Source organism: Acanthopagrus latus, chromosome 21 (assembly GCF_904848185.1).
Source record: "Acanthopagrus latus isolate v.2019 chromosome 21, fAcaLat1.1, whole genome shotgun sequence".
Classification (NCBI taxonomy): domain Eukaryota; kingdom Metazoa; phylum Chordata; class Actinopteri; order Spariformes; family Sparidae; genus Acanthopagrus; species Acanthopagrus latus.
Genome location: NC_051059.1, coordinates 6,245,353 through 6,273,192, shown reverse-complemented (window position 1 = coordinate 6,273,192; position 27,840 = coordinate 6,245,353). Strand labels below are relative to the sequence as shown.

General features: G+C 41.2%; 6 protein-coding genes across 8 annotated transcripts; 3 read left to right on the top strand and 3 right to left on the bottom strand.

Annotated features, from left to right (window-relative positions):
- Positions 1 to 2,373: 2,373 nt before the first annotated feature.
- On the top strand, positions 2,374 to 5,955 carry dhrs1 (dehydrogenase/reductase (SDR family) member 1). Its single transcript, XM_037083754.1, has 9 exons — positions 2,374 to 2,484; positions 3,264 to 3,412; positions 3,673 to 3,816; positions 4,284 to 4,363; positions 4,654 to 4,786; positions 4,911 to 5,054; positions 5,134 to 5,203; positions 5,379 to 5,459; positions 5,563 to 5,955. Exons 2-9 carry the CDS (start codon positions 3,269 to 3,271, stop codon positions 5,697 to 5,699), a joined length of 933 nt encoding a protein of 310 aa, XP_036939649.1. The 5' UTR covers positions 2,374 to 2,484; positions 3,264 to 3,268; the 3' UTR covers positions 5,700 to 5,955.
- Positions 5,956 to 6,050: 95 nt separating this feature from the next.
- On the bottom strand, positions 6,051 to 17,984 carry LOC119011024 (RING finger protein 212B-like). Of its 2 annotated transcripts, XM_037083756.1 has the most exons (14): positions 17,840 to 17,984; positions 16,136 to 16,259; positions 15,954 to 16,006; positions 15,775 to 15,849; positions 15,397 to 15,503; positions 15,206 to 15,308; positions 15,089 to 15,117; positions 14,959 to 14,999; positions 14,819 to 14,843; positions 14,412 to 14,463; positions 13,758 to 13,815; positions 13,591 to 13,621; positions 13,434 to 13,473; positions 6,051 to 7,565 (listed from the first exon to the last, which is right to left on the bottom strand). In XM_037083756.1, the coding sequence occupies exons 2-14, from the start codon at positions 16,233 to 16,235 to the stop codon at positions 7,545 to 7,547; spliced, it is 735 nt and encodes a 244-aa protein (XP_036939651.1). In that variant the 5' UTR covers positions 16,236 to 16,259; positions 17,840 to 17,984; the 3' UTR covers positions 6,051 to 7,544. The 2 variants fall into 2 exon arrangements, with proteins under 2 accessions (XP_036939651.1, XP_036939650.1); XM_037083755.1 differs by lacking the exon at positions 6,051 to 7,565 and having other exon boundaries at positions 13,153 to 13,473.
- On the top strand, positions 7,580 to 12,851 carry homeza (homeobox and leucine zipper encoding a). The gene is made up of 3 exons (XM_037083753.1): positions 7,580 to 7,957; positions 8,716 to 8,807; positions 9,189 to 12,851. The coding sequence occupies exon 3, from the start codon at positions 9,216 to 9,218 to the stop codon at positions 11,205 to 11,207; it is 1,992 nt and encodes a 663-aa protein (XP_036939648.1). The 5' UTR covers positions 7,580 to 7,957; positions 8,716 to 8,807; positions 9,189 to 9,215; the 3' UTR covers positions 11,208 to 12,851.
- Positions 17,985 to 18,812: 828 nt separating the features above from the next.
- LOC119010954 lies at positions 18,813 to 21,053 on the bottom strand. The gene is made up of 10 exons (XM_037083598.1): positions 20,895 to 21,053; positions 20,647 to 20,813; positions 20,291 to 20,385; positions 20,059 to 20,147; positions 19,777 to 19,957; positions 19,583 to 19,688; positions 19,403 to 19,488; positions 19,159 to 19,250; positions 19,015 to 19,083; positions 18,813 to 18,940 (listed from the first exon to the last, which is right to left on the bottom strand). Exons 1-9 carry the CDS (start codon positions 20,959 to 20,961, stop codon positions 19,025 to 19,027), a joined length of 942 nt encoding a protein of 313 aa, XP_036939493.1. The 5' UTR covers positions 20,962 to 21,053; the 3' UTR covers positions 18,813 to 18,940; positions 19,015 to 19,024.
- A 1,768-nt stretch (positions 21,054 to 22,821) lies between these two features.
- Positions 22,822 to 25,281, bottom strand: zp3f.2 (zona pellucida glycoprotein 3f, tandem duplicate 2). Of its 2 annotated transcripts, none has more exons than XM_037083595.1 (10): positions 25,136 to 25,281; positions 24,871 to 25,055; positions 24,684 to 24,787; positions 24,521 to 24,612; positions 24,248 to 24,428; positions 24,059 to 24,164; positions 23,554 to 23,642; positions 23,303 to 23,394; positions 23,129 to 23,229; positions 22,822 to 23,042 (listed from the first exon to the last, which is right to left on the bottom strand). In XM_037083595.1, exons 1-10 carry the CDS (start codon positions 25,200 to 25,202, stop codon positions 23,025 to 23,027), a joined length of 1,035 nt encoding a protein of 344 aa, XP_036939490.1. In that variant the 5' UTR covers positions 25,203 to 25,281; the 3' UTR covers positions 22,822 to 23,024. The 2 variants fall into 2 exon arrangements, with proteins under 2 accessions (XP_036939490.1, XP_036939492.1); XM_037083597.1 differs by having other exon boundaries at positions 22,822 to 23,039.
- Positions 25,282 to 25,961: 680 nt separating this feature from the next.
- Positions 25,962 to 27,784, top strand: nedd8l (NEDD8 ubiquitin like modifier, like). The gene is made up of 4 exons (XM_037083599.1): positions 25,962 to 26,124; positions 27,011 to 27,058; positions 27,164 to 27,246; positions 27,358 to 27,784. Exons 1-4 carry the CDS (start codon positions 26,107 to 26,109, stop codon positions 27,479 to 27,481), a joined length of 273 nt encoding a protein of 90 aa, XP_036939494.1. The 5' UTR covers positions 25,962 to 26,106; the 3' UTR covers positions 27,482 to 27,784.
- Positions 27,785 to 27,840: the final 56 nt, after the last annotated feature.

Sequence of the window (27,840 nt, the reverse complement as noted above, 5' to 3'; positions counted from 1 at the left end):
CTTGTCTATGAGCAGCCCCGATGCTTTTATACACCACTGAATGATTGATGTCTGAGGGTGGTGCTGGCTCCCAAAAACAAGGAGGAGCAAACCTGGACCACCTTTAGTCGCCCTTGTTTGAGAAATTGAATGAAAGCACGACTGTGACTGTTCTCAGACTGATTTCATGAAGTGAGTTACAATATAGCGGTGGTTTGGATTTATCTACAGCAAACATTGTGGAAACATTCAGAGAACTCAAGGTCAAAGTGCCAGTAAGCCAACTTTTAGGTAACAGGTTCAAACCATACAAGACAGGAGGGTGACTTATATTGCACACTGTAAACATTTTAAAAATGAACTACAGCATGCTGTGTGTGTCTGTCATGATACCCTTCACTCTAAACATTAAATGTCTGGATGTCACCAGAATCAGTGCTGACACCATTATGCCCACAATGGGCACAAAATAATCTTTACAAATCTTAGAATATGATGTAAATCACCGACAATTCAATGTGTTTCATGAATGTAAATTTATTCAGGATATTGTCCTGAAGTTATCATGATAAATTCTGCGAGAGACAAGTTAAAATTGGCAAGCGCCACTATTTACGCTGAGCTAATGATTAAAAAGTTTGGAGGTGGCTGAATAAAATTGACAAATTTCAAACTCTGTTCTCGCTCTCCTCTGCTGGCCTGGCACTCTACATATAGTTCAGTATATGTTTCTCTGACGTGTAATCTGTTACTGTCTGTGTTCGCCTTCCTCTACAAAGATCACACTTAAACATGATATGTGACATCAGTTTTTGCATCACTTCAAAAACTGAATCCAGCAGTTTTCCCAAAGGAAAGATGACACAGACAGTAACGTCTGTGCAAAGCTAATATTTGTGAGTTGCGTCAGCCATAAAAAAGAATCTGTTTTGTTTGGCTTGAAATGGGACGCCCACCTTCCCCCCATGTTTACATTATGTCGCACGGAGGCGCTTCCCGTAAAGTTGATGTTTTGACACGATTGTGTAAATCTTTTGACTCTGGACTTTGGTTGTGCTGTGATGCCAGAGACCAGAGGTTGCCGAGTTAATTAAACGAGGACGTTTTGATGCAGGACACCGTTGTGTTTATCCTTCAACGAACATGTCTTGGATTTCCTATTGAAAAAGGCTGGATACTAACTTCACAGACTGAGGAGAAATGTGCATCCATGTAAAGGCATGGTAATGAATCACTGGGCTGCAAGTTCTGCATCAGAGAAGCAACATGCCTTTACAGTTACCCTTTCCAGCTTTCCATGGGAATTTTGACTCTGTCTCATCAGATAAAACCAAAACAGTGTGCACAGCTGTACACCATTTGATGATGTGGGTGAATATGTTGGACTCATAGAAACCTCTTACTTCTATTTTTTTTTTTGTTTGTTTGTTTAAGTAAACATAAGTCCATAGTATTCTGCATCAATGATGACCATGATGCAGAATATTACACACTATCAAGATTAAGCATTGTAATTGATCTGTTTTGCTTGGCTTGGATAAGATCTGTGTTCGATCGTGTGCCCTGTTGGGTCTGCAAGCTTCTCTGTATATTTCATTGGTTGGTAAATGATTAACTACATGTTCTCAGTCCAGGTCATTTTTGTGATGTGATGCCAAGTTTAGAAATCATTATTTATTCCTACCACTACCGTTTCTGCTCGGAGAAAATTAGGCCTTCAACCACTCACTTAATAAGAGTTATTCATGCACGTCTGGAGCATTTTCTGTTTGTTTGTCATCATTTATTTCGCACACTGATTGTTGTATGATAACTTAAAGAGGAAATAGGATCATGGGCATGCAGAATTCACATGTCCATTGAACTTAATAGTCTCGTAAACAGCCAAAACAAACTGACAGTCTGGCAATACTGTCCTAGAATATGCTAATCCTCTGTGTCACATTCGTTGGCTACGTTTTTAAAGAAGACTACAGCGCCATCGTGTGTGAATTGGTGTAAATTAAACCAAAGATCACCTCCTATTATCACCAGCAAGATAGCTCGCCCACCCTTAACCACAACAGAAAACAACTCTTGAAAACGAAATGTTGCTCCACAAAAAATAGCACAGTAGTGTGTCGGTCTATTACGGCACCTGTTTTTATGTCAAAGTGATTTTAAGACAAATTTAAGGCTAAACACGTTATTGCTGCGATAAAACCGTGCGGTGCTAACGTTGCAACCTGAACTCAAGCGAAGCAGGAAGTCGGCGCGAGTGACTCCTCGGCGTCTCGCTCACTCCCGCCCCAGTCGACTCATTTTCTTTTTTTTTTTCGTTTTGCACCTTCTCGCGAGATTACAGTAGGCACGGTGCCGTGATCGTGGCCTTGAAACAACTCGGGCTTGCATTGTAGCTGGGGGCATTTTACGGTGTGTTACCACAACACCTCCGCACCCCAGCTGTGACACTTGGACCGAGACGCTGCCCTGCGTGTTTACTCCGAGCGCTATCTGCGGAACACGGTAAATGTTTTTGTTTTTGTTTTTTTTTTTAACATATATATGCAATTGATCGAATTCCATAGACATTAAAGTTACATTTCCAGTCTCCTGCGTTAGATAACAGCAGAGTGTCGCCCCCGATAAGCATGATTTTTAACTGAGTCAAGTCCTGAAAATGAGTCGTCACTGTCTTTCTCTCCCGGCTCTTGACTGCATGTTTTGCGTTATCAAAACGTTTCGTCATGCCAAATGAAGCATTTGTGGGGAGAATGGTTAAAACAATACAAAACATGTTCAAACTGAAAAAAAAACACTTTGCTTCAAAAGTTATGACTTAATACGAACAAGGCAACATGGATGTTTGAATTTGTGTCATCAGAAATAAAATAAAAACGTATTATTTTGTTGTTTAACCCTCCTGCATCATGTTATAATAGCCTTCCTGTGTGTTTTCATACTGTGAATATCATTTTGCAATCTTTTCTGTCCTAAACTTGCACACTGAGAGCTCACTGATTTCACTCATTACATCACTGTCTGCTGTTAACTACTTAATGTTGGGTGTTGAGTAACAGTGACTGGACAAAGGAGTTGTGTAAAACTCATCTAGATTCAGCTGAACTATGGACAGGGGGGGGTGCGCCACTTCATGTTGCAATTTTAGTATTATATCTCCCCGCTGATCTGCAACCATGGTTAACCAACATAAACCTCTACCCAACCTTTCTCCCTTTAAGTTACATGGTGTATTTTTGGCTTGTTTCTGATTGTGTGCGATGCTGTTTCCCTGTTTTCCCCAGGGAAAATGTCCTTGTCTGGCTGGGTGTGTCTGGTAACAGGTGCCTCCAGAGGTATCGGCAGGGGAATAGCCCTCCAGCTGTCGGAGGCCGGAGCCACCATCTACATCACAGGGCGCCAGGAGAAGACTCTGAAACAAACCGCTGCAGAGGTGAAATTTCTGATAAGAGCTACATCAAGAGAGCAGCAAAGCCGGTTGTTAACCACGAATGATGGCTCCATCATTTTGTAATAAGTATCCTCAGCTCCCACAATCGGCAGTTCCTCCTCCCCGTCCATTCCTGGTGCATGACTTGGACGACACTGCAACTGAGAAGTGGATGTTTTTCTTCTCTGTAGTATCACGGATGCAGTGTTTCAGCTAGGATTTCTTTCTGTGGTTCACAGCTGACATGTTTGTTGTCGACACAGGTGAAGGAGAGGGGTGGAAACTGTCTGCCAGTTATCTGTGATTCTACAAACGACAAAGAAATTGAAGAATTGTTCGAGCGGATCAAACGTGAACAGAATGGCAGGCTGGACATCCTGGTCAACAATGCCTATGCCGGAGTACACGTAGGTATACTTGCACTGTCATGAAAACACTAATCGCATACTTGGTATGGAAGAAATAGACCCTGATCGGACCTGGCACTAACGTGAGCCCTGAGCGATCCGATCGCAAGTCTGTCTGTTCACAACTGGCAATAGTGCGTATCAACATACACCACAAGTGACCACAAACATCCGCTGCTAACACTGGCAGATTGAGCGAGTTCAAACATGTCATTTACGTTACAGTGAATCACATGGAAAGAGGACGGTGTGTAATCCATTCTGCCTGTTGTTGTCGCTTCCTCTCCTTGTTTCATAGGAGAAAGTCAGGTCTGAGTTAGTGGATCTCAAGTGCCAGACTTCAACGTGTCTTGTGGGAATTCTCACCCGCACTTGGAGCTGTCCACTTGTGATCGGATCACTCTGGACGGCTGTGGATAGCAGGTCTGATCAGGGCCTTACACGTGGGTGATTTGTTTTTTTTTCAGGCTGTCTTCGAGAATATGGGGAAGAAGTTCTGGGAAACTGACCCGACCATATGGGATTCCATCAACAACACTGGCCTCAGGTGTGTTTTTTTTTTGCTTAGTCATGTCTGATAAGCCAACTGAGTCACTGTCAGCAAAGCGCTTAATCATTTCCTCGTGTCTTATTACAAATATCCAGGCATTACTCAACCCGTATTTGACGTCTAGTTTTGCGGTCAGTGGGAGTTTCCTCGGTCAGCTGTAGCTCTTTCAGAAGACATAATAAAACAAGAAACGTTATGATTACTGTATAATCAAAATGTATTCATGCGCACTGTGCTAGAGTGGGCAAAGACGATTTGGTTTATTTCCGTCTTCATTTGTCTTACAGGGGCCACTATTTCTTCTCGGTTTATGCATCCCGGATGATGGTGGATCAAGGTCGGGGCTTGATTGTCACCATTTCATCCATGGGGGGTCTGCGGTACCTCTTCAATGTGCCATATGGCGTTGGCAAAGCCGCGGTAGGTTCTCCTCTCATTAAGTCTTGTGTTATCAAGACCCAAATCTCATTTAATGCAAGCACACGTGCCCAGTAATTAGCTTGGTGTAATGAAAAACCATTTTCGTTTTATTGTTTGTTTCCAGTGCGACAGGCTGGCAGCAGACATGGCGGTTGAGCTGAAAAGTAGAGGGGTGACTTCTGTCAGCCTGTGGCCGGGTGCGGTACAGACAGAGCTGGTGTCTCAGTTCGTGCTGGAGAAAGACACAGTAACGGGGATAAACTCTAAGGTACACACTTCTCTTACAGAAATGTGTATTTCTTGTCTCGGTTTCTTTTAGCTTAACGTCTGAATTTTCTCTTCCTCAGTTTAAAGATGTATTTGCCAATGGAGAAACCACCGAACTGAGTGGAAAGTGCATTGTCAACCTGGCAAAAGGTGGGATTATCCTGTGTGAGACGGTATTCGCCTCATAGTTTGATTGTGTATTAGAGCCTAAATAAAAGCCAGAAAGGCTTTACAGAGGATCACACTTGAGGAAGCATTTACTGGTTTAACAGTAGAGTCTTGTTTATTTGGAAACTAATCTTTGTTTTTATTCTCTACCTGAAAGATAAAAATATGATGTCGCTGACTGGGAAAGTCCTCATGACCTGTGATCTGGCAAGACGCTATGGAATACAGGATGTTGATGGTAAGTTTGTATCTGCTTTTTTGTGATGAGTTGTTCTCATATTAGATCTATTTTTTTTAATGTTCAATCACAAAGTTCTAATATTTTCATCATTTATTTCCAGGACGAAGCGTAGCTGATTACACTTCCCTGAAATTCCTCCTGAATCAGGTCCCATACCTCTCCTGGCTGTCCGTTGTTGTCCCTTCATTCCTGCGCATGCCGCGCTTTGTGCTCACCCTGGCAAACGGCCGATTCTGAGCATTTCCTTTATTAGTATCGAAGTGGCAGGATCATTCAACTACATGGTCTGAAATGTAGCTAAACCTGTAGTTGTCATGTCAGTAGTTTCCTCCTTTACTGGAGGCTGAAAAGGGTGAAAAGGACCTAACATCTTCCACTGACAGTAATATTGAAGGATTATTCTTTAAATCATTGTAAATACACATGTATCTACTTTTGATTACTCAATGAATGTCACTCTGCGAAGTATAAAGGTAAAAAAGGTAAATATGAAGGGTGCTGTAGGATATTTATTTAATATTTACACTACTATCAGCTGTGGGTGAAGCCACGCAATTTGAAAATGACACATTATTACTACATATTGTGTATTTTCTTAAGCAGTATACAAATTTATAATTATCTACAGATGAATGACACATTTTAGAAATATAAAATGTTTGATATTGTTAATCTGTTTTCTGCACTTATTTTTGCATTTACTTATTATATTTCTATTAACTGTATACACCAAAAACACTACTACTACTACTTACTACCACCACCACTACTACTATTATTACAGTAACAACCGGTTAAATAAAGAAATATTAACTTGCTGATGTTTATGCGTCTTGTTCCTTTTTTCAAAACAGCATCTCCAAATTGATAGAAAGATGTGCGGAATCTAAAACAGAAAGACAAATATCTGCATCTTGTTTATGTTTTTTTTCTGTGAATTATCATAAACAATAAATTACATTGGCTAACTCTTGAGTAAATCACTGACACACAACTGGCTTATTTTCTGTCACAGAATATCAGCTGATAAGAATTCAGTATGTCGCTCGAGGGAACAAAGTATCCCTGGAACACTTTTGTCTGTATACTTCAATCTTGTTTACAAAATGAGAGAAATGTAACAGGCTGTCTAAAGATTTCTTGTTAGAACTTGGGTTTCTCTGTATGGGTAAATCTCACACATCTTAAAGTCTTAATTTTGTTGATACTTTGTGAATTGATGCAGTTCATGAGAAGCGGGACATAACACGCTGAAGTCACGATTAGACACTGAAGACTGGGATGCCTGATCCTTGATTGTGGTTAATAATTAACAAAAGAAAGACTAGGACAGCACTTTATCTTTTTAAATATTGCAACATGGACGTTTTGGGCAAGACGCCCATCTTTGGATGAAGTATGCCTGCAATTCCACAATCAATATACAGGAACTCATAGAGTGCCATAGTGATTGATTTAGAAATACTGAGGTCAAGTCCCCCAGCACAAAATAAAACGCTTTTAATCAATATGGATTTTATCCAAATGCTCAATACACTGTTCATTTTCATTGTTCAGTAAGTTTTATTCCTCCGCTTGACTACTTGCTGTTTCAGAGCCTTCTCTACACTGCCAGCCCCCCAAAAATCATTAGTTATTTGTTTCTTCCAAATGGCTTAATTCGAATTAAAGTGCTGGTCGTGCTAATTTGTCCACTGGACTGACAGCTCAGAATCTACATATTTTGTCCAGTGGTCTTGAGGTATGGAGGTTCACGCAAGTACATTTATTTACTTAAAATGATTAACTCCTGTTCCTTATTACTCTCTGTGAGTTTAGCAGGAGTTGGATGAATCTGTAATATAAATGTATGAAGATATTGTTTCTCGTGGAAAATCACGTCAGATGGTTGTGGGCCTGATTTAGGTGTCGGGGAGGGAGGGAGACTGGTGGGTGGTTGACGTAAAAATGTTTAGCCTACTGCCACGGATTTATTATACAGGCGCCTCCTCCCACCAATCCACGGCCTGCTCTCCCAGACTGGCACACCCACCCCGCCGTCACTGTGGGAGAGTCAGTTGGGCCTTCTGGGCTTCCTGGTCTTCAGCTCCGCCTCGCCTCGATCTGGCCGGACAGGGAAAACACTTCTCAGTTAAAGAACAAAAGCAACAACGGATGGACCGAGGGGGACGAAGTAACGGCGACGCGAATTCGTACCCGAATCTCACGGATTGAGAGATTTGAGCCCTCTAACGGCAGGAATTAGCCGACGACTGAACTCCGAGGAAAGGCGACAAACTTGGTCGTCTCGCATCTTTGTATCCCGACCGTAATCCGTCGAGGTGCTTGATAAATAAGACAAGGGTCAAACCGACAGACAGACGGTATTGTTCCCCTGGTCTTCCTCTAAACTTCGGCCATAAAAAGCGGAGTGGGAGAGGGGAAACTCCGGGTTCCTTTGGTTTTCGTTCCGCTCAGACGGACCTCGGGGATAAAGGGCTGTTTTGGTATTTTCGGTAAGTTTATTTTTATGTTTCGCTGAAGCGTGTCAGACGCCGAAGTGCGCCTGTGCAGTGTGAAGCGTTTTAGTTAGTACGCCATAAAGGGGGGGGGAGACACTGGTCTGCCACAGCCACTGGCACACTGAGCAACTTTTACAGCTTTTTGTTTCACTGAAAACAAACATTACCACGTTTAAATCCTGCCAGCGCACTACAGTAAGAGCCCAAACACCGGGGAGGCCACCGCAGGACCTCTTCTCGCGAATTTCAATGTGTCACGGATGACTAACACAGTGATTTCATAATTGTTTGCTAATGTTTTTGGTACACTTGGACATTTCTTGCGTGGCTCAACCGACCTAAATCCCGGCCGTGGCGTAACCTCCCGACTAAATGCGCAACATTCAGTCTGCTGTCCCAAATACAGACCAATTCCTCTCAAATGAAGAGTACACCGTTACTTGTGAGGCAGCAATTAGTAGTTAAAAGCACCCGATTCATACAATTGGCTGATGGCTGCAATGGGACAAAAGTGTCAATAAATACAAATATATCTGAATAACAATTAACTGGAGTAAGCCTTCAAACTACCAATTTGACATTTCCAATGTGATATGTTGAGGTGATGAGTTAACACCTGTTGCTTAAGAACAAATTGCAGATATGTTCAGATTTTCATTCATCATTTGCAGTACTTGATACTTCTTAAGTGTGTAGTGTGCCAACACTTAGGCTTGAGGATGACTAATGCAGCTCATATTCTCCTTCCCCAGGTTTCCCTTGTGGTATCTGCCTTTGTGAAGAGGATACACTTAACTTTCGGGACTGAGAACTTGGGAGTGGAACAAAGCCTGACTGGAACGGGGTGAGAAAGTAGACTGTGATGGATTTCTCATAGATCCCCATTCCCCCCTCTCCCACCCTTTGCGACCAGTACCCCCACTCACACAAAACAAAAGTCAGTCACCACACTTTGGGGGAGGGGATCCCAGTCTGGACAGGGTATACGACTACTTTCATTGGGAGTTCAGAATTAGGAGTGAAAAATAGGGGGGGAGGGGGAAACAGCTGTCAGATAATTGACTTTGAGAATGAATGAGAACGCAAGTTCTGAAAAACATTATAGTCCATGGTGAAGATAGGCTCCTTCTCTTTAGTGATCTTATCTGCGAAGTGAAAACAGTTTGGCGGTTGACGGCAGAAAAAAATATCAACAACTAACTCAGTGTTTCTGTTTCGTTTCTAGGTGAATGAGCCTATTTTGCTTACCCAGATGGCGACCTACAGTGAACATAATGGCAGAAATGGACTTCTTATGGGCATGAAGGAGTCTTTTGAAGGGAAAATAACAAAGACAGAATGTGAAGAAAAGCTTGACGTTAAAAACTCCTCCACGGATTTGCGCCACCCTTCCAGCTCAGCTGAAAGCAACGAAAGTGGCGTGGCCAGTTTCACCACGAACCACAACTCTGTTGTGTGCCTGCCTTTAGTATCAGAGGGACTGAAATTGGTATGGACACAGTCGGATCAAACCCGGGAACTTGACACAATCCCTGAGCTGGTCCAAGCCTTTAACCTATTTCCATACCCATCATCCCGCGAGGTTAGCACCCTGGCTCGGGTATGTGCCTTGCCACTGGACAAAGTTAAGGTGTGGTTTATGGTGCAGAGGATCAAATATGGCATCAGCTGGTCCTCAGAAGAGATAGAGGAGACAAGGCGGAAGCTCGCAGTGCCCGAAATTTGTGACAAGTCTACTGAAACAAATGAGGAAGCCAAAACAAAGAGCAACAGTTATGAGGAATTGGTAATTGAGGAAAAGGAAAGTGATGAAGTCGAGGGAGCTCTCTCCAGCTTCACCCCTCAGAAAAAGAAACCAAAGTGTGAGTCACCAGATTCCTATAAACCAGCCAAACCCAGTGCCCCATGTTTTAGTTCCACCCTCCCTCCTCCTCAGGATTCATACTTCTACCGCCCGCCAGCAGACACACCAGCAAGCACAGCAGCTGATGTCTCCCTTGACCTTTCAGTATCTTCTTCTCAACAGCACCGTCATGGGCGCTACAAGAAGTCTAAGGTGCAGCTCGCTGCCCTTCGAAAGAGCTTTCTGAGAGAGAACTGGCCTGCAGAAGCAGAGCTTAGACGTTTGCAGGAAGAAACGGGGCTGAGCCGTAATGACATTCGTAAATGGTTCAGTGACAGCCGGTACCAGCTTAGGGTTGGCCGAGGAAGCTTGGCAGCAGCCCAGAACTACTCTCAACAAACTGCAGTTGGAGGTAAACATGATCAACAAATTCAACCTCTTTCACTTACTACTCAAAAAACTCGTCAGCAAAATGGAGTGAAGGGTGCTGAGGTAGCCCGTAGCAATGGGATTAGAAATTCACATTTCTTTCAGACCTTTTTGACAAACAGCCTGGAAGCATTTGGGGAAAGGGTCCTTGATGCAGAAGAGTATGAAGTTATGGAGGAGCTTTCTGGTGATGGGGACAGTTTTAAAGATGAGGATCAAAGTGAAGAACAACCCCTGCAACTGACCAAGACCTGCAAGTCTGAGCCAGATGAGGCATGGGAACCACCAAGTACATTAAAATCCTCTCCCTGCTCTTCCCCCTCTGGCAGCCCACCACTGCCTGCCTCACCCTGTAAACCGATTTCAAAGAGCATCAGCACATCAAAGAAGTCAGCCCACTCAGCCAAAGCCAGTCCCTCACAAACTCCCTTGCGCGTCTCAGGAGCTTCCTCATCCCCTGGACTTACTCCTGCTGGGCGACCAAGAAAGACCAAGGAGCAGTTGGATGTGTTAAAGCAATACTTCATGCGCTGCCAGTGGCCCAAGAGTGAAGATTACACTGAACTTGTTAAGCTTACAGGTTTACCCCGTGCAGATGTGATTCAGTGGTTTGGGGACACAAGGTATGCTGTTAAAAACGGACAGCTGCGCTGGGTGAAGGGGGTCCGTGACCAGTTCTTGGCAGAACTTGCAGCCCAGCAAAGTAGTAGTGGTTTAAGTAATGGAAGTGGCTCTGGGACATCTACTAGGGTTGGGGGTGGTCGCAAACGAAAATCTCAGCCCAATGCAGCAAGTACAGATTACCCTGATATCCAGCCATTGGTAACATATTACCTTTCAACAGGCCCTCTACATGAAAAAGACCTTGACTCTCTATGCAAGAAATCCAAAATGAGCTACCAGCAAGTGCGAGATTGGTTTGCAGCTCAGGATGTAGGGGAGACATACCAAGAACCTATTGTTACTGATTAAGACACTGGAACCAGACTTAGGAACATTTATAAAAAATAAAAAATAAAAAAAAAGTTGGTGGAGTGTGGTTCTCACATCCTTTGCACCAACTAGTATAGTTATTACCTAGGTTTAAATTGCTTTAATTGAGGCAGGTTTGTAACATCCAGTCTTCCCTGTGCAAACCAAAATTTAGGTTTGTGTTTTTTTTATATATGCTGCATTTCATGCTTATCCTAATATATTTGGACTTGAATTATAATTGTGCTGCCTGTGTTGCTGTAAATAGGACAGTAACTTGTACACTGGCTTGTTATATTTTTTGAGCTTATTATTTTTGTTTAGGTATCACTACTACAGATTTTTTAGTATGCTACTGTAGCAGTATAATTTAAACAGGTTGTACTTTTGGTACCTGAATATAGCAGAGAAGTAACTGCTCCGGAAAAAATTCTATGTTGATGTCTTTGTTGACTGGTCACTGTGTGAAATCATTCCGTTACAGCCAATAATTCCTTGTCATGAAAAGCACACTGGACATGTACACTTTAAATTGACATCTTGCACTTTGGTTTTAGAGCCTGCTGCCATTATGTTCATTAAATCCAATCCTTTCACAAATGATGAGTTCCTAACTTAACAGTGTCCTTCTTGATCCATTAACACTGAAACCTGTGATCATGACTTGTGAAAACGGCATGATACATCTAATTCTATTACGGTCAGAACATTTCTGAAACACATCTTCCAATATTCTTTTAGATGCTCTGCTATAATACTGGATTTACTATCTGAATACTTTGCTTGTCATTTGCATGTCATTGCTCTGTACTTTTGTACAGTTAGGAGCCCTGATACACCAAGCCAATATCAGGGCAGTTGGTGAGCGTCTGTTGCCCGTCTCTTTACGGTGTGTCCTGCATCGCTGGCACAGCGCTGCCCTTGTCTGCAGCTTTTTGGCCGATTGAGCCCATCAGTGAAAGAGTCACTCAGACTGACCGTTCAGCAAAGCTAATCAGTGCACAGGAAGAGAAACCTGAAAAAAGGGAAAGCCCAGTCGCGGTGGCTTCCATGATTTCACCCATTTAGTGTGGTCTCTCTGTATTTTCACCTCTGCCTCTTAGCTTGTGCTCCATGTAACTTTTTTTTTTATCAGACCTGTTCTTGATTAGAAGCAGCTTTATCAGTGACAGTGGTGTCAAAACTGCTTTATCATAACAGCATATATCAGGAGTCTTTCAGTGTCTCTTTTGAATGACATATATAGACTACCACTACCTAGTGGAATGGAGAGTTATTTCCCCTCTTGAACTTTTCGGCTGTAGTCTTTGTGGTGTTTTCAAGTGCAGCTTTTTGGCCAAGACACAGGCCACATGAGGTGACACAGTCATTCTTCGTTGCCACAGGTTCTTTAGAAATCAGTTTGGTGTGTCTGGGCCCTATAGCTAACAGCACTGAGAAAGCATTAATCATATTATCATCATACAGATGCAAATGCCCATTTTAGTCTTCATTTGCATTCATTGATTCAGTCAGTATTTTTAAATCTCCTTTGTCTTAATAGGTGTAGGATGTGACTTAATGGCTTATAATATAGACAAACTAGATAAGATAACTGATCATGTACTGTGTAAGTAGTAAAGGGTTTTCATCCAAAGAATACATCCCATGTTTCTGTTAAATCAGATTATTATAATAGCACAAACATATACATATACACCCAGCAGTTCAGATAAAGTCCATACTCTAAAGTACTTCTAGTTTACTACAAGGGTGCTGTGGGCTTTAATTTGAGTCAGAGTTTAGTTCATTAGAAATGTCTGGACAAAGTTTAGATGACCATAATGTGGTCACTTAGTGTCTTCCTTTGCAGATGTTTGAAATGTATTTTTTCCTGTTCCCATTTGCACAATTGTGTCACTGGAAACCAGTAAAGGACTTGTCTTTTAATCATGTGTGCAGGCAATGGTTTTTGTGTTCTGTATTAACTGATGGAAAAATATTACAGGTTCTTTCCCAAACAGGGGAATCACATGGTACAATATCTATATAAGTTTAACAATTATCCAGTACCTATGCTCAACAATATATAAGACATTTCAACAGTGCTGCCAAGTTTTTCTGGGCATAAAACAAATGTGAATCTCCAACAAAGATGTGACAGTCCTGATAAACTTAAACTGACAAAACTGTCCCCAGGGGACCATTTCATTAACGCCTGGGTGACTGTATTGATGGTCCACTCACATACTGGAACTGGAAAACATTAGGAGTCTGACGCTGAGCTCTGAGGATGACAGAAATAGATTGATTAACCAATGAGAAAATCTTCCCATTTAAAATGATAATTTAGGAATGTGATATAATGTTTCATGGAAGGAGTAATTTAGAGAGCATTGCCTACCTTGTTGGAGTGCTAAAGGACGAGGGTGTTCCTTTTTAAAAACAGGTGAGAGAATTTTCATCATGGATTCTATGCATTTAATTTCTAAGTTTATTAAGCACAGTGTAGTATATATTCCTAGAACCTAAAGTAGAGCTACAACATCTAACAAGTTTTCAACCACTTACTGTGTATATGTTCATGAAGAGAACTGTGGCTAGAAATGGAGGTAGCTGATCCAGGAGTCTGGCAAATACAGAAACAGGTCAGGTCAAATTTATGGAACAAAATTTGAAATCAAATTAAGTATCTCAAAGTGTTGTTTAATGAGTCGATAATTGAATTTTTTATTGGTACTACTGAGTGCCTGTGCAGTGAATGTGTATTTATTACTGAACATCAAAATTAATTCTCGGCCATCAAAATTGTAGTTCTTAATGAAAGGTCCACTTCCCAGCTTCTTCAGGAACTTTCAAATGCCTTTTTATAGTCTTCATCAGTGGATTAAGTTTTCATCTGTTTAACAACAGAAGAAACCACATCCACTGAGCAAGACAGTACGATGAAGCCCTCTGGAAAGCTGTAGTAAAAGCCGTTCACAGTTGTAGCTGACATTGAGTTAAGATTTTTGAACTGTAAATATTAAGTGAGAAAGGGTCTGAAAGTTACAAAAAATTAGTATTTTGCAAAAAATACTACATATATGTGTATGTGTGTGTGTGTATATATATATATATATATATATATATATATATATATATACACACACACACACACACACACACACAGACACACAATACTTACTCCATAGTAGCACTACAAAACATTACATGCAGACTTACTGTAAGAGAGGACAGACTGGGAGCTCTCTCTCTGCTCCACCCCTGCAGATGACTGACAGTAAAAAAAAATGTTAATGATTCATTCATTCATTTTAAGAGACAAAAATTTACATAGAATAAATTACATACGAAAGCACAATAATAGACAGTGGTTTAACCTAAAAAATAAATAATGTAGTACTAAACCTTATGTTCATACACGAAATTTCATAATTTAAAAAAAAATAAAAAATTTTCAAGGTACTGACTCCTGCTATCACAAACATTTTGCTTATACTGCACCATCTCGGTCTCAGAAGCAATATATATATGGTAGTCTTTGCATAAGGTATAGATATATGTACACTATAGGATGATGATGCAAATAAAGCATTGAATTCACTACAGCATGACAATGTCATACATACCTCATGGCTCTTGAACGAGGGATAACTGGTCAAAGAAAACACGCACATGAGCCGTATCAACTTAAATCAATACATTTTGAAAGAGCCACCAACACTATGAAAAATGTCTGTCACAGTTCAGTTTCAATCACTGGGTTTACCTGGGGAGGTGACGGCTATAGGAAGTGACATCCTTTGAGCACTATGAGATAAACAGTTGTTACTCAGATGTTTTAAAAATATAAATACTGGAATGTTTGCTCCTGAAGTCCTAAAAAGTATTTTGTTTACCCATCTATTTGAATCTGTCCTGGAGAAACCTGAGAGTAGAATAAATCAGAAATTGAATTTATTTCCTGGATTTCTGTCAATATGAACTATGTCTTTGTCACACTTTGGAACACTTACCCTCCTCTGAGAAAGGGGCTTTTTCAATTCAGCATTCTCCCTCTTTAGCTCTAACAGTTGCTTTTTCAAGTCACTGTTCTCTCTTTTCAGGTCAGAGAGTTGCCTTGTGATGATAGATGTGGAAAGAATAGCGTTGTAATTGGGTTTTATTTACAAAGCCACGGAGGAACAATAACGAATATTAAAATCACCTGTAAACCTGTTTGGTGACTTCCTCCAGACGTCTTTCCAGTTCAACAGACTTATGCTTGTAGTGCGCTGTAACTCTCTCCATCTGTGTCCGCTGAAAAAGTGAAATCTGTGGAGCATGGAAACCTCAAAATTAAGTATCATGCAACTGAGATTCAGCTCTTGTAGTATAGCTCAGGGATTCACCAGTGATCTTAAAATGATCCTGAAGTGATGCTTTTTAATCACAAATATCACTTTAACTGAAACAATCTCTTGTTGAATGACTCACTGTTGGTTATTAATTGACTGACTGCTCTGACATTTAAACATCCTAGTATAGCAATTAAAAGGGCAGTAGCTAGGGAGCTCGGGGTGAACTCTGCACAGAGGAGACGGACCTGTGAAATGTGTTGTAGCCGTGATTGGATGAGCTTCACAGGGTCCTTGAAAAAAACCTTTTCCTGTGGCTTCATCTGAAACAGAAAATATGTGCGGATAAAAAACATTTGAATAAAAGGTCAATCTTTGTCGGCGGCATCGGATAGTAACCTGCAGTGAAGATGTCAAACTCACCAACCTTGTCAGAGATGGGCAGATAACTGCAGCTGGCCCCACACACGCCGCACTGCTCTGTGGGAAATCACAAGTACAAAGCCTGAATCTGAGCCATTATGTTCAATTATGGATATAAATACTTATGGTCAAAAGGTGAAGCAAATTAACTTATCATGCAAAGCAGATAGTATGGACCTGTCTTACTAGATTTAATGCATGCTTCACAGCAGATGTGGCCACAGCTGGACACAGCAAAATTCGACCCTCTCTTCGTGAAGCATTGATTACAGTGGAACCAGTCCATTTTTACTCCTGTGGGGTTAATCCACTGCAAACAAACACAAGATTAAAATGCAAAAATTGGATTGTGTAACATTAAATATTACAGTGTATAGCCATAAGAATGTGGACAGCAGAGGGGTACAAAACTTAGCATTTTTTGTCCATCTGCTAAATGGGTGACCTGCCAGCCAACAGATAACCATTGGTTTTTTTAGCTGGTGAGTGAAGCAAATCCACCAGCCACTTGCCCTGAGCATACCGGTTTCAAGTTATACTGTGCTATGAAAACTGACCTTGACAAAAGTGTAGCATATCCATTTTGTCATCTACATACCACTTATCTTGTATAATATGAAGCATCATAATAACTTGAGATATATATATGTGTGTGTGTGTGTGTGTATGTAGATATATATATATATATATATATATATATATATATATATATCTTATTATATAAGTTATTATGATGCTTCATGTTGGTCAGGATATAATATTTTGTCACATTACATGAAAGCATTAAATCAACACTAACATTAATTTAAGGGTAACAGTAACTGTAATTGAATATACAAATTGTGTCATATTGTGTGTCTAATAATTATAATAATTACTAATTATGGCTCTGTGCTGCTGCTTGTGTTTGTTCAAAGTTGGTTCAACCTGTGAACCTTTTAGGAACCGGTTTGCTTTTCCATGTCCATGAGAGCCACTGCAGAGTCACATCATTCTGTCACTGTATACGTTTCCAATTTCCCAGCATTGCTACGAACAACTATGGAACTGTGGAAATCATTGTGAAACTAATTGAAACCAATATGAAAACACTGACAAGTGGCACTATGGGCATTACATGCCTACACTGGCATCCAAACATGACTGGTCTATGGACCACTGTTGCTTGATTAGTGAAAATAGTTAAACTGTTGTGTTCATTCACTCATGGATAAGTCAGGGGAAGCTACACGAGCTGTGTTTTTAAAAATGGCAGCCATAAGCCGTTTTAGTTGGTCATGATAACCAAACCCATAGCAACTGATATAAGAGATTCTTTTACTATACCAGCAACAGCACCTTGGTTTAGGTACTGTATTTTTATGTTTTGTTTTTTTTTTAATTTTATTTATTTCAAGAATGATATTTGATTAAGTAGGAGCAATTCCCTACAGCCAGGTTTCAAAATCTTGAGTAAAGCTGACCCAGATTTAATGTATATGGTTTAAAATATCATTCTTAAAAGGCATCAGGTGTCCACTCAACTTTGACCATACACCGCACCAGTATAAACATTACTGTAAATATTAAGCTTTAATTACATTAATGCTTTACAGTACAGTTACAGTTTCCCATTAATCACACCAGTAACACAGCTCAGCCAGTGTATCACTGTATAGTTATGTAATAGTGCTACAGAGACAGTGTTTATCAACCTTTTTAATGTCAAGTGGGTGATATCCACACTGCTAACGGGTTTTAGCTGCAAAAATGCTTTGCTAGCTAGCATAGATTATCAAAGGTTTAAGGTATCATACTGACAAATAGAGAGAAATAAATCAACTAAAAACTTTGTAACATGTTGGCAAGAAACTATCCGCACCCTCAGTCACGTTATTTTGCTAACATTACCTGTCGCCCTGCTCAGAAACCTTGCCTTTTCTCCTGATAAGGCTTTATTTCACCCGGCTCAGCAGCAGTCCCGCCCCCGCGCGCGTCCCACTGTGCTCTGATTGGCCGTTGTGACGTAAGAAGACCCGCCCTCCATGAGTGAGTGTTAAAATCGCCATGCCAACAGATACCTTCTGGACCAAGTTCAACATGAGTGACATTGTGTGCCAAATTTAATTTAAAAAAAAAAAGATTTTAAATTTAGGGGAAATGGTGGGTCGTAGGTAATTTTGGCTTTAGATAACACTTTGTAGCTTCCATTGATCTCATTCAAATATACAAAATGGGGGGGGGGTATATTCAAAATTGACTTCCGAAAAATAACCTGATCAATTTAGCAACATGTTAGTGGTCCGATTTGATGGGCTAGTCCCACTCTTTGAATGCTCACAATATTAAGAGGTGCCTCTGGTTTTGGGACAGAAATTTTGGACAGGAGATCTGACAGATTTTTCCTTTTCATGCCTAAAATACTAACCAGTACAAAATGACCTTAAGGACACCAGGTTATTCCATTTTACTTTCTAGCTTTAGTGTTCTGGGGACCTTATTTTTCTCTTAGACCAGCTCGTTGATGCAATTAATGGAAAGAAATTTGCATCATTACCTCAATATTGTAAATATCAAAATTGAGTTAGAATCTCTTCTACAGCACTAGCATCTCTTCAAGCTGGCCATTTTAAAATACAATACCAAGGACACATTTTACACCATGTCATGACCTGCAAGTCTGGGCACCAAGTTCAAGATTCAACCTCAGGCAAGGTTTTTGGGGCCCTTCATCCACACACCCCACACAAACACCACAAGGCTGTCCAAATTATTAATTCCTTATGATATCAAGTTAATGACAGAATGCATATCAAACCTCACCTGGGAAGATTTTAAACATGGAGTCATGAAAATACACCGTTATACAAACAACTTGACAGCATTCAAGTCTTGGATACATCTTTAATGGCCAGATTACAATCTGAAATGCAGAGACAGGCAGTAAGCTTGAAAACCAAGAATAAAAACCCAAATCAGATGGAAGAATCAGTCTGTAAGATGGACCCATTCCTGTTGTTTGAGACAAAAAAAATAAAATTGTGAAGAATATCCATTGCAAAGTAAAACTAAAAAACATTTTGTACCTGGAGGATCTCAGGTCACAGTGATGGTAAGGGGCCCGAGGACTGCATTGTGTACTATTCCATGCTTCCCTGTAGAAACAGTTAAAAATTCAGTTGTTCGTCCAGTACAGTGACACAGGTTTGATACAGCAGTTGCACAAATACCTGACGCTGTACTCCTCATCCACCTGGACTTGCAGGTGGATTCACAGCAGTCGCAAAGATTGCTATATGCAGCATTGTCCAGAAGCTCCCAACTGAGTTCACGGAGGAAAGTCTTTGTTAGTAAATTCTTAAATCTCTATCAAGGGCAGTTGTCAAGGTATTTCAGATATTCAGCCGGCTTGCCTGATGGTACACTGACAAAAATTGCCATCAAAAGTTGACACAGTTTAACAGACATTCTTACCCATGCTCTGTGTCATAGTGGCAGGCCTTCTTTGTGCTGTCAAGACCAAAGGGATCCCAAGCTACCAGTTTGCAGTGGATGAACACCTGTCACATTGAGGCAGGGTACAATTTAGAGACAGCATTTCAGTTTGAACAATGTTTTGCATCAAAAAAGAAAAACAGGATGAGGCAAGTTTACCTCTTCTCCAAGAGCAAACCTAAAGGCCTGAAGGGACAGATGGATCTCAGATGATTTTTGCCTCGGTTCAAATCTTGAACGCGATATCATGCTGTCCACGAGACATCTGTACGATTAAAGAACACACTATTGGTTTACTTCCATTTTAAAAAAGCTCATTTCATCAGTGCCTGTTCCCAGTGTAACAAGAGTACCCCTTATTGGTGATTATTGGGTAAACACTGCTCTCAGGCCGCAGCTCTGGTGTGGTAGCCGCTACACACTCCTCAAGAAGGAGCAGCAAGGGCTGATGGGTCTTCTGCGCCACACTGGCCATGATGGGGATGAAGGAGCCCAGAGGGAAACTAGTAGATTCAGCAGGGCCTGAGAAGTCACCTGTAGCAGTAAAATTATTAAGTTACAGGAGAATTATGCAAGCAATCTACATCAAGCTTTTTAAAAAAAAAAACAAAAAAAAAACACAAAACTACACCCACCATTCATGAGTCCAACATGAAACACCAGACTTCCTTGACCGTATGTGTCAAACACCGGGTCATAAATCAGAGGGTACCAGTCTTTGGGCCTAGGTGAAACAAAGCAGAGAATGCACAGCAACTGCTTTCATTTTAAAATAAAAAAAAAAAAAACAAAAAAAAAACACCACACACACAAAACCACATACATGCATATTTTAATTTGAATGTTGAAGTACTGTTGAATACCCACCTCTCATATGCACAGACAACCGGAAGTGTGAAGGAAGAATCAGGAGAGGAAACGTAGGTCAGATCATTGGTGTACATGAGATGGTTCCCAGTAACCTATGAGAGACGGCACATGGTTGGTAAACTGCAGAAGATTCTTGACATGGTGCCCCAATGGTTAAACATAAATTTAAAAATAAATAAATAAATAAATAAATAAATAAATAAATAAATAAATAAATAATAAAAAAAACAAAAAGAAAAAACCAGCAAAAGTGCACTCTTGGTGCCCCCCTACATACATGTGCTGCCCTTTTGATTTTTTATGATTCACCCCTTCCCCTAAAAAACATCCTGCATCAGAAGTACGCTACTCACCATCCTACTGAAGTTACAGTCGTCGATGTCCACGCTGAAGACAGCCTCCCTGGCCGAGACGCTGGTTGGCAAGCAGCTACCCAGCCGGAACAGCGAGGTGTCAGCTTGGGCTCTGCTCTCCGTCCACACCAGAGTCATGGAATCAGGCCCGCAGTCCAGCTTCATGTCTGTGAGAGACAAAACACAACGAGCTCAGGCTGCAGCTCAGAAATCTCCACTTAAAACGTGATACATTGCTGGAATATCACCTGCATACACTGACACGGCAGCTGCCAGGCTCAGAAGCAGTGCACCTTGACGAAAGAAAGCCATCATCCCTGAACACTTTCTCCTGACACTGAAGGCTGTTTTTTTTTTTTTTTAATTTTTATTCCTGACTTGGAAGCATCAATCAAGGGGATCAGTTTCACCTGGTAATCTCAGGTGCAGCAGCCATCAGGCTAATTAGAAAGCAAGCAAGTTATTACAACACACATCAGAGCCACTTTGGTGTAGCCTGATCAGTGACATGTAATCAGATAGCACATTTTGTGTCTTTTGGGTGTCATGAAAAGGCATTATGAAGTGGCACGTTTCACACGTTGAAAGTTTCACATTTATGAGATAATTTAACAGTGTTTGAGTTCAATTTCAGACAGCAAGGGAACCGTTTTATCACTATCCTTGCACCCATGATGCAGGCAGTAAATATGGGCGAAGTTGTAAATAGTGTGTGAAGCAGTGTATCCCCAGAGAGAATAATCTTATTACAATGAAAACAGTTGCCCTTGCATTCGAACACACTCTGTCATTGATTTAAGGTCTAAAAGTAAGAAAAAAAAACAAAAACAAACCCAAGCTACGTTCAGCTGCGGGCTTAAAGGAACAGTTTGCCCAAAAAATTAAAGTTCAGTCATCAATCTACGCTCCCCCAATGCCGATGGAAGGTAAGGTGAAATTTTGTAGTCCACGAAACATTTCTGGAGCAGTAAATGTGTCGCAGCACACAACTGAAGTAGATGGGGACTTGTTTTAAAATTTAAAATGTTAAAAAGCAACTGAAAAAGAAAGTGGATGGTTTCATATGGCTCATCCAGGGTAATCCAAGTTTATAGAAGCCCAGAGATCCCAAATTGATCCCAAAATATTCACAGTAGCTAAAAGTCTTAGCATGCAGCCTGTCTGAAATTGGCGCACTAGCTTGACCACACGTCAGCAGCGTAAAAACTGTCTTTTCGAATCAGACTTGGACTGTGCTGGACAAGCTGTATGGAGCGTTTTAAAACAAGTCCCCATGCATTCTTTCCATAAATTGGCCACCTGTCCAACTGATACTCAAAGCAAACAGGGGGCAGAATTTCACCAGAGTAACTGCTAACTGCTGCAAAATGTAGTTTGTAAGTGTAACTAGTTCCCTTGAAGGAGTGTTGATGTTTACGCTGCTAACAGAGGAGCTGTGGATGGAAGGAAGGATCGAGCCATCTGGTTAGCACACCAACTCTCTCTGCAACACAATACATGGACACAGCATCACAACTGTGATTTTGTCACATTTTGTCAATAATGTTCATTTTTGTATTGGATTCAAGGAAATTCACAAATGGCACCTTAAAATAAATCAGACTGACAATTTCATTTCAAGCCGGAGCACTTTAAAAAGCTGCCTCAGCATATAATCAGTAAGGTAAAAAGGACTTAAGTCATGATTTACAATGGGAAGATCAGAGGGGAAAAATAAATAAATGACTGTGTCTCAACTCAGAGGCTACATCCTATAAATCATTTGGCCCACAAAGATAGCTCTGAGGATATGAAGGCCATATTATGATCGAGACATAATTCAGCTGGTAACTGTAAAGCACAATTCTGAAGTTTATTGTGAGCCAGTCGCCTTGAAATGGCCAACAAAGTGTAAACACTGGTCATAAAGTATTTACAAGCCGTGACATTTACCACATTGAAATGGGCAACAGTGTACTAGGTAACAGCTAGACTGAGACATACAGTATGTGACTCTAGCGCTTAAATATAAAAAAGGCTGTATACTTGCGTTTTACTTCAGTTTATTCCCTGGAGTTGTGATGACTTGGAGCACTAAAGAAAAAGCAGCAGTTACCAAGTGCTACCGTCTGGTGTTCTTTGCAGGGATAAAAAGAGGACAGAGACATCGCTACCAAACCATAATAAAACCAAATCTCAGGATTTTACACCAGGTTTATTTTTTGCACAGGGTTTGAGATGGATGCATGATGTGGCAAATACCACTGCAGCTTCAAATAATCTGCAAACAGTTTAAGTTGAAATCACGTAAAGCTGAAGTCCTGACAATTAGTAAGCCAGGAGCCTTCGGCCATCTTGTTCTGGCCTCTGTTGCGCGCAATCACAGAGTCCCCATCAGGTCACACTGGGCTTTCCTGCTAAGGAAGTGTTGAGAACTTTAAAAACACACATACACATGTCCAATGTTTGCAAAGACCTTGAAATGAAAAGCTTGTCAACGCACCTGCGAGTCAGACACCTGTGGTATGCCCTGGGCTTGCGAGTCAGACGGATCCATGATGATCAGGGGTCCCAAAACAGACTTGTGACTAAAGCCATGGGATCCTGACAAGGAGAAATTCAAAATTAAAGAAACTTGCAAAAAAAAAAAAAGCCTAACTGGGCAGAAAAGCGTTACCCCAGTCGGCCCATCTTTTGGAGCGGGAATGGCAGGTCGAGTCACAGCAGCTGCAGATTGAGCTCTGAAAGGGGTCGTCGAGTAGTTCCCATCTGAGAAAGAAAAGTTATGTCAGCACGGTGCAACCAATTAGTAAGTGGTCATATAACTTAATACAGTAAAAATATCAATACCAGTCGTGTCTGGCTGAGCATCAAGAAGTTCATGGCCTTCTTGCTGAGACCGTTTCCTTAACCCATGATCAGACCTACCTCCCATTTTCCTTTACATAATGGCAGGCTTTCTTGCTTTCGTCGAGAACTTCAGGATCCCACGCGACCAGTTTACAGTGAATGTACACCTGAGGAGAGCATAACACTTTGTCAAACTTAGTTGTGAGGAAACTATTACTTTCAAGGATAAGTTCATCCAAAAATTAAGATTTCAGTCATGATCTACTCCCATGCATGCGCCGATGGAAAGCCAGGCAAAGTTGTGGTCCACAAAACGTTATTTGGAGCTGAGCAGTGTTGCAACAGTCACTGCAACAACTGAAGTAAATGGGGACTGGTTTGAAAGCGTAAAGACACTGACTGAAAACAAAACAATTGCTCAATCCAGCTCATGTGGTAAAACAAGTCTTAAGAAGCCCAAAGAGAACGGTGAATGGAAACGTGACTCAACTCACCATCCGCTTATGGGTGAGTAGATAAAGACTGAATTTTTATTTTTGGGTGAACTCATCCTTTAAAAAGCAGCTCGCGTCCACGCTCTCACCTCCTCTCCAAGGCCAAACTTGAAGGACTGTAGGTAGAGGATGAGTGCGGACGAGTGGTACCGAGGCAGGAACACAGAGTTTCCCCTCATGCTTTCCAGAAGACACCTGCAGAAATCCAAATCTCAGCGAGGCAATAAAACTTCAACTCCGGAACAAACACTGAGCGGAGATCAGCACCCGAGTCCTACCCCTTGTTGCTAATGATGGGGTAGACCTGGCTGTCAGGCCACAGCTGTGGCGTCATGGCTGCCACACATTCCTCCATGAGAAGCAGCAAAGGTTGATGGGACCTCTGCTCCACTGCGGCCCATATCGGTATAAACGAGCCCAGTGGGATGACGTTTGTCTTTGCTACACCTGTTAATTGCTCTGCAGGGGGATATTTAAAAAAATAAATAAAATAAAAAGGCTTAAAATGTGTCCTTAAGTATCCACATGTGTTTGGTAGTTTTAGAGCTCACCATTTAGGAGTGCCATGTGAAAGACCAGTCCGCCTCGGCCCTCAGAAACGCCTGATCCAGGGTTCAGAAAAGGGGGAATCCACCCCTCAGGTCTGGAATTAAACATTTTCTCACATCTCTGCTTTAAATCAAACTGGATTTTCATTCAAAAAAGGCACTCTACCTTTTATAAACACACTCAATGGGATAGACAACGGCTGCAGGTTTGGACTTTGCATGTGGCCTGTAGGTCAGTTCATTTTGATAGAGGAGATGTTTTCCATTCATCTGTCGAAAATAGGTTGTTAAAAAATGACACTCGGGAAAGGCTGAAAGGTGTTTTTTTGGGTTAAACGTGGCATTGACATTACCCCTCTTTTAAATTTGCAGTCTGCAAACTTGTAGTTGAAGTGTGCCTCCCCTTCTCCGCTGGGCAGAACGTTCAACCGAGACGGCATGCAGTTCCCCAGGAAGAGACGAGCTGCGTGCGGCACCAACTCGGCACTGATCCTCCATGTGATTCTCACCGAGTCTTTTTCACAGACTACGTTGATTTCTGCAAACCAGTTCTCATGATGTCAGTTTCTATGTATCAAGCATTTTAGACACAGATCCACTGACACGAATGAAAAATACCTGGATTTGCAACAGCCGTTGCAAAAACAGCCAAGATTAGCACACCTAGGTAGAGCTGAGGCATCATGACTGAATGATCGAGATCAGACTGGAAGTGACACAATTTGTAGACTTCCTACCTAATCAGCTGAATGATAACATGTGTGTGGGAGCGGGACAGAGTTCAGAGTTTCCTTGGAAGCTGGTGTGTTGTGTGCATTCTTACAGTTACATGAGTATTCTACAGTGTTTTTCAGAGGCAGAGATGGAAATTAACTAAGTACATTATGTCAGGCACTGTATGAATGTATAATCTTTCATTCATTTATGCTCTCATTTTATTCAACCATATGTTATGCATCTACTTTACCACTTTTCTGAGGCAGTCATTGTAATCTTTTACTCTGCTGCAGTTATTTGACAGCTAGTTACTTGCAACTTTACAGATTACTTCTCATACAAAACATAAGTAGAAAATAAATGAAAAAAACACAATGATTCAACTACTCATCAGTAAGTTATATAGTTAAAATAAGCTCCGCCTCAAACAAATACTTACATTTAAAATGACCTCATGTCAACCCATCAGTAAAAATTAGAAAATATCAAATAACACTGTGTAAGATAGGTGTACTCCCCATAGCTGCTGAGCGACCACTACTTTAATTCTTTTACTTTTACTCACTAGAATATGTAAACAGCGTGATATTTCTGTGTATTGTTTCTTGAGTGAACGATCTAAATTTTTCCGTCCACGTGAAATCTGCTGCTGTGGGATCAGAAAACACATTTGTGGTTGTTGTTTTTTTTTCTTCAGAGCGGAACCACTCTTCCGTATGCTTCGAAGCGGTCACGCCCGGACAGTTTAGCGTCGTACACAGGAAGTAAATTCAAGTCAGCCAGAGAAGTGGTTGTAATTCGCTAGTGTTCCAAGTGTTTTGGTCAGCAAACAGTTTATATAATTTCGAATTGTAGTATATTGGTCATTCAACATGCTGATCAAGGTTAAGGTAAGGCCGCTGTGTCTTGTGTTATGCTCCTCGCCGCCGGGTCCGTCTCGTAGCTGCTCTTGTTGGGTAGCCCGCTAACATGACTTTACCGGTTCGCTAATTTATTTCGGGGCCTTTCTGCTGTCATTAATTGTATTCGAGCCAACATGTATATCATTCTGTGCTACACTGGTTTAATAATTGCTTGCTTTTCTGCTATGAATTTGGCAGAGCTGCCAGTTAGCTGTTAGCATGCGGCTCTATGTGAATAAGGTTACTTAGCCATTCAGTAGCTGTGTTATTTGATAGCTTGCTAACTTCACCAAAGCAGGTTAGCCAATTCTTTGACCGGTGTTGCAACAAAATATGCGATCCTTGGGGATAAACTAGAAGGCATGCAGGCGTCCTATAGATAGCAACACTAGATTCATCAGTTACTTAAGGCTAGGACGAAAAAGTCGACTAATCTAATTGTCGATAGAGGGATAAATAATGGATCAAACATTTTGTGGCGATTGTGGCAAACGGTCTCTGTATTGCATTATTCTAAGTGTTTGAGTTTGGACATTGTGGTCGAGACATTTGATTTTTTTTAATACACTGACAATCTATCAGTACAAAAAATATTGGATTGATTAATACAGGACGAAAATAATCGTAAATTACAATTATCTATAGCTAAATATCCTTAGAGGCATCCTTTTGTGTGGTTGCTTTGCCATTAAGAGGAACTTACTAATTATGTCTCAAAATCTAATGGGTCACAGAATTCGGTGTAACTCCTGCAACCCTCTATGAAAAGAGATGGGCCTTTTTTCTGTTAGCGTTGCCTTGTTTTTTGTGAAAACTTCTCTTGTAGACTGTATGTGTCATTTCAGAATGTGATCATGTTAACTTTATGTTTCAGACTCTCACTGGAAAAGAAATTGAGATTGACATTGAGCCCACAGACAAGGTGAGATGCAGTTCTGTTTAAGAAAAAACTACACTGACATGTTTACTGTTGACTCTCAATGTCCTGTCATTTTTTTCTAAATGCGTTGTTTTTGTTTAAATGAAGGTGGAGCGAATTAAAGAGAGGGTGGAAGAGAAGGAAGGGATCCCTCCACAGCAGCAAAGACTCATCTACAGTGGAAAACAGATGTGAGTTCCTCCCTCTGTTCTGTTAGTAGCTCTGACATCCTCTTACTTCTTTTCTTCTTACAGGATTTCTCTAAACCATTCTCCGTTCTCTGTCTCTCCTTTGCCCCTCAGGAACGATGAGAAGACAGCTGCAGACTACAAGATCCAGGGAGGCTCGGTGCTCCATCTCGTGTTGGCGCTAAGAGGCGGCTCGACGCTCCACAGGCCCTGCTTACACCTCTCCAGCTCGTCATGAGCGGCTGTGGCGGTGGGGCCAGCCGAGTGCCAACGCTTTAGGTGTCTGTCACAGTCTAACCATGTTACAGCACAGAGATCTGAAATCCCACGCTCCCGGCAGATGCAAACAAAAAGAAACAAAAATCACCCAACAACAGCAGAAAAAGAAAAAAAAAGGACGTTCAATTTCCTTTGTAGAAGTTTTTTTGTAAACCCACATTGGCTTTCTGAGTTTGACCAGTTGATGCAGGCACCCATGCAGTACAGGTGACAGTTTGAGAACACTGTGGTCTTTTTGCTTGTGAATAAATGCTGAAGTTGATCTTTGCGTCGTCCTCTGACACACCCACCCACACATCGAGACAAGTCACTGCTGAG

Coding starts and splice junctions, on each gene's coding strand:
- dhrs1 (XM_037083754.1), top strand. CDS start 3,269: ATGTCCTTGTCTGGCTGGGTGTGTCTGGTAACAGGTGCCTCCAGAGGT. Junction 3,413..3,672: donor TGAAACAAACCGCTGCAGAG/GTGAAATTTCTG, acceptor TTGTCGACACAG/GTGAAGGAGAGGGGTGGAAA. Junction 4,787..4,910: donor ATGGCGTTGGCAAAGCCGCG/GTAGGTTCTCCT, acceptor GTTTGTTTCCAG/TGCGACAGGCTGGCAGCAGA.
- homeza (XM_037083753.1), top strand. CDS start 9,216: ATGGCGACCTACAGTGAACATAATGGCAGAAATGGACTTCTTATGGGC.
- LOC119011024 (XM_037083755.1), bottom strand. CDS start 16,235: ATGGACTGGTTCCACTGTAATCAATGCTTCACGAAGAGAGGGTCGAAT. Junction 15,504..15,774: donor GGCTACAACACATTTCACAG/GTCCGTCTCCTC, acceptor CATGCTCCACAG/ATTTCACTTTTTCAGCGGAC. Junction 13,474..13,590: donor TCCTTTAGCACTCCAACAAG/GTAGGCAATGCT, acceptor TGTCATCCTCAG/AGCTCAGCGTCAGACTCCTA.
- LOC119010954 (XM_037083598.1), bottom strand. CDS start 20,961: ATGATGGCTTTCTTTCGTCAAGGTGCACTGCTTCTGAGCCTGGCAGCT. Junction 20,386..20,646: donor ACTGTAACTTCAGTAGGATG/GTGAGTAGCGTA, acceptor CGTCTCTCATAG/GTTACTGGGAACCATCTCAT. Junction 20,148..20,290: donor GTTGTCTGTGCATATGAGAG/GTGGGTATTCAA, acceptor TGTTTCACCTAG/GCCCAAAGACTGGTACCCTC.
- zp3f.2 (XM_037083595.1), bottom strand. CDS start 25,202: ATGATGCCTCAGCTCTACCTAGGTGTGCTAATCTTGGCTGTTTTTGCA. Junction 24,788..24,870: donor ACTGCAAATTTAAAAGAGGG/GTAATGTCAATG, acceptor TATTTTCGACAG/ATGAATGGAAAACATCTCCT. Junction 23,395..23,553: donor TATGTAAAGGAAAATGGGAG/GTAGGTCTGATC, acceptor TTTCTTTCTCAG/ATGGGAACTACTCGACGACC.
- nedd8l (XM_037083599.1), top strand. Junction 27,059..27,163: donor ACATTGAGCCCACAGACAAG/GTGAGATGCAGT, acceptor GTTTAAATGAAG/GTGGAGCGAATTAAAGAGAG. Junction 27,247..27,357: donor ATCTACAGTGGAAAACAGAT/GTGAGTTCCTCC, acceptor TTTGCCCCTCAG/GAACGATGAGAAGACAGCTG.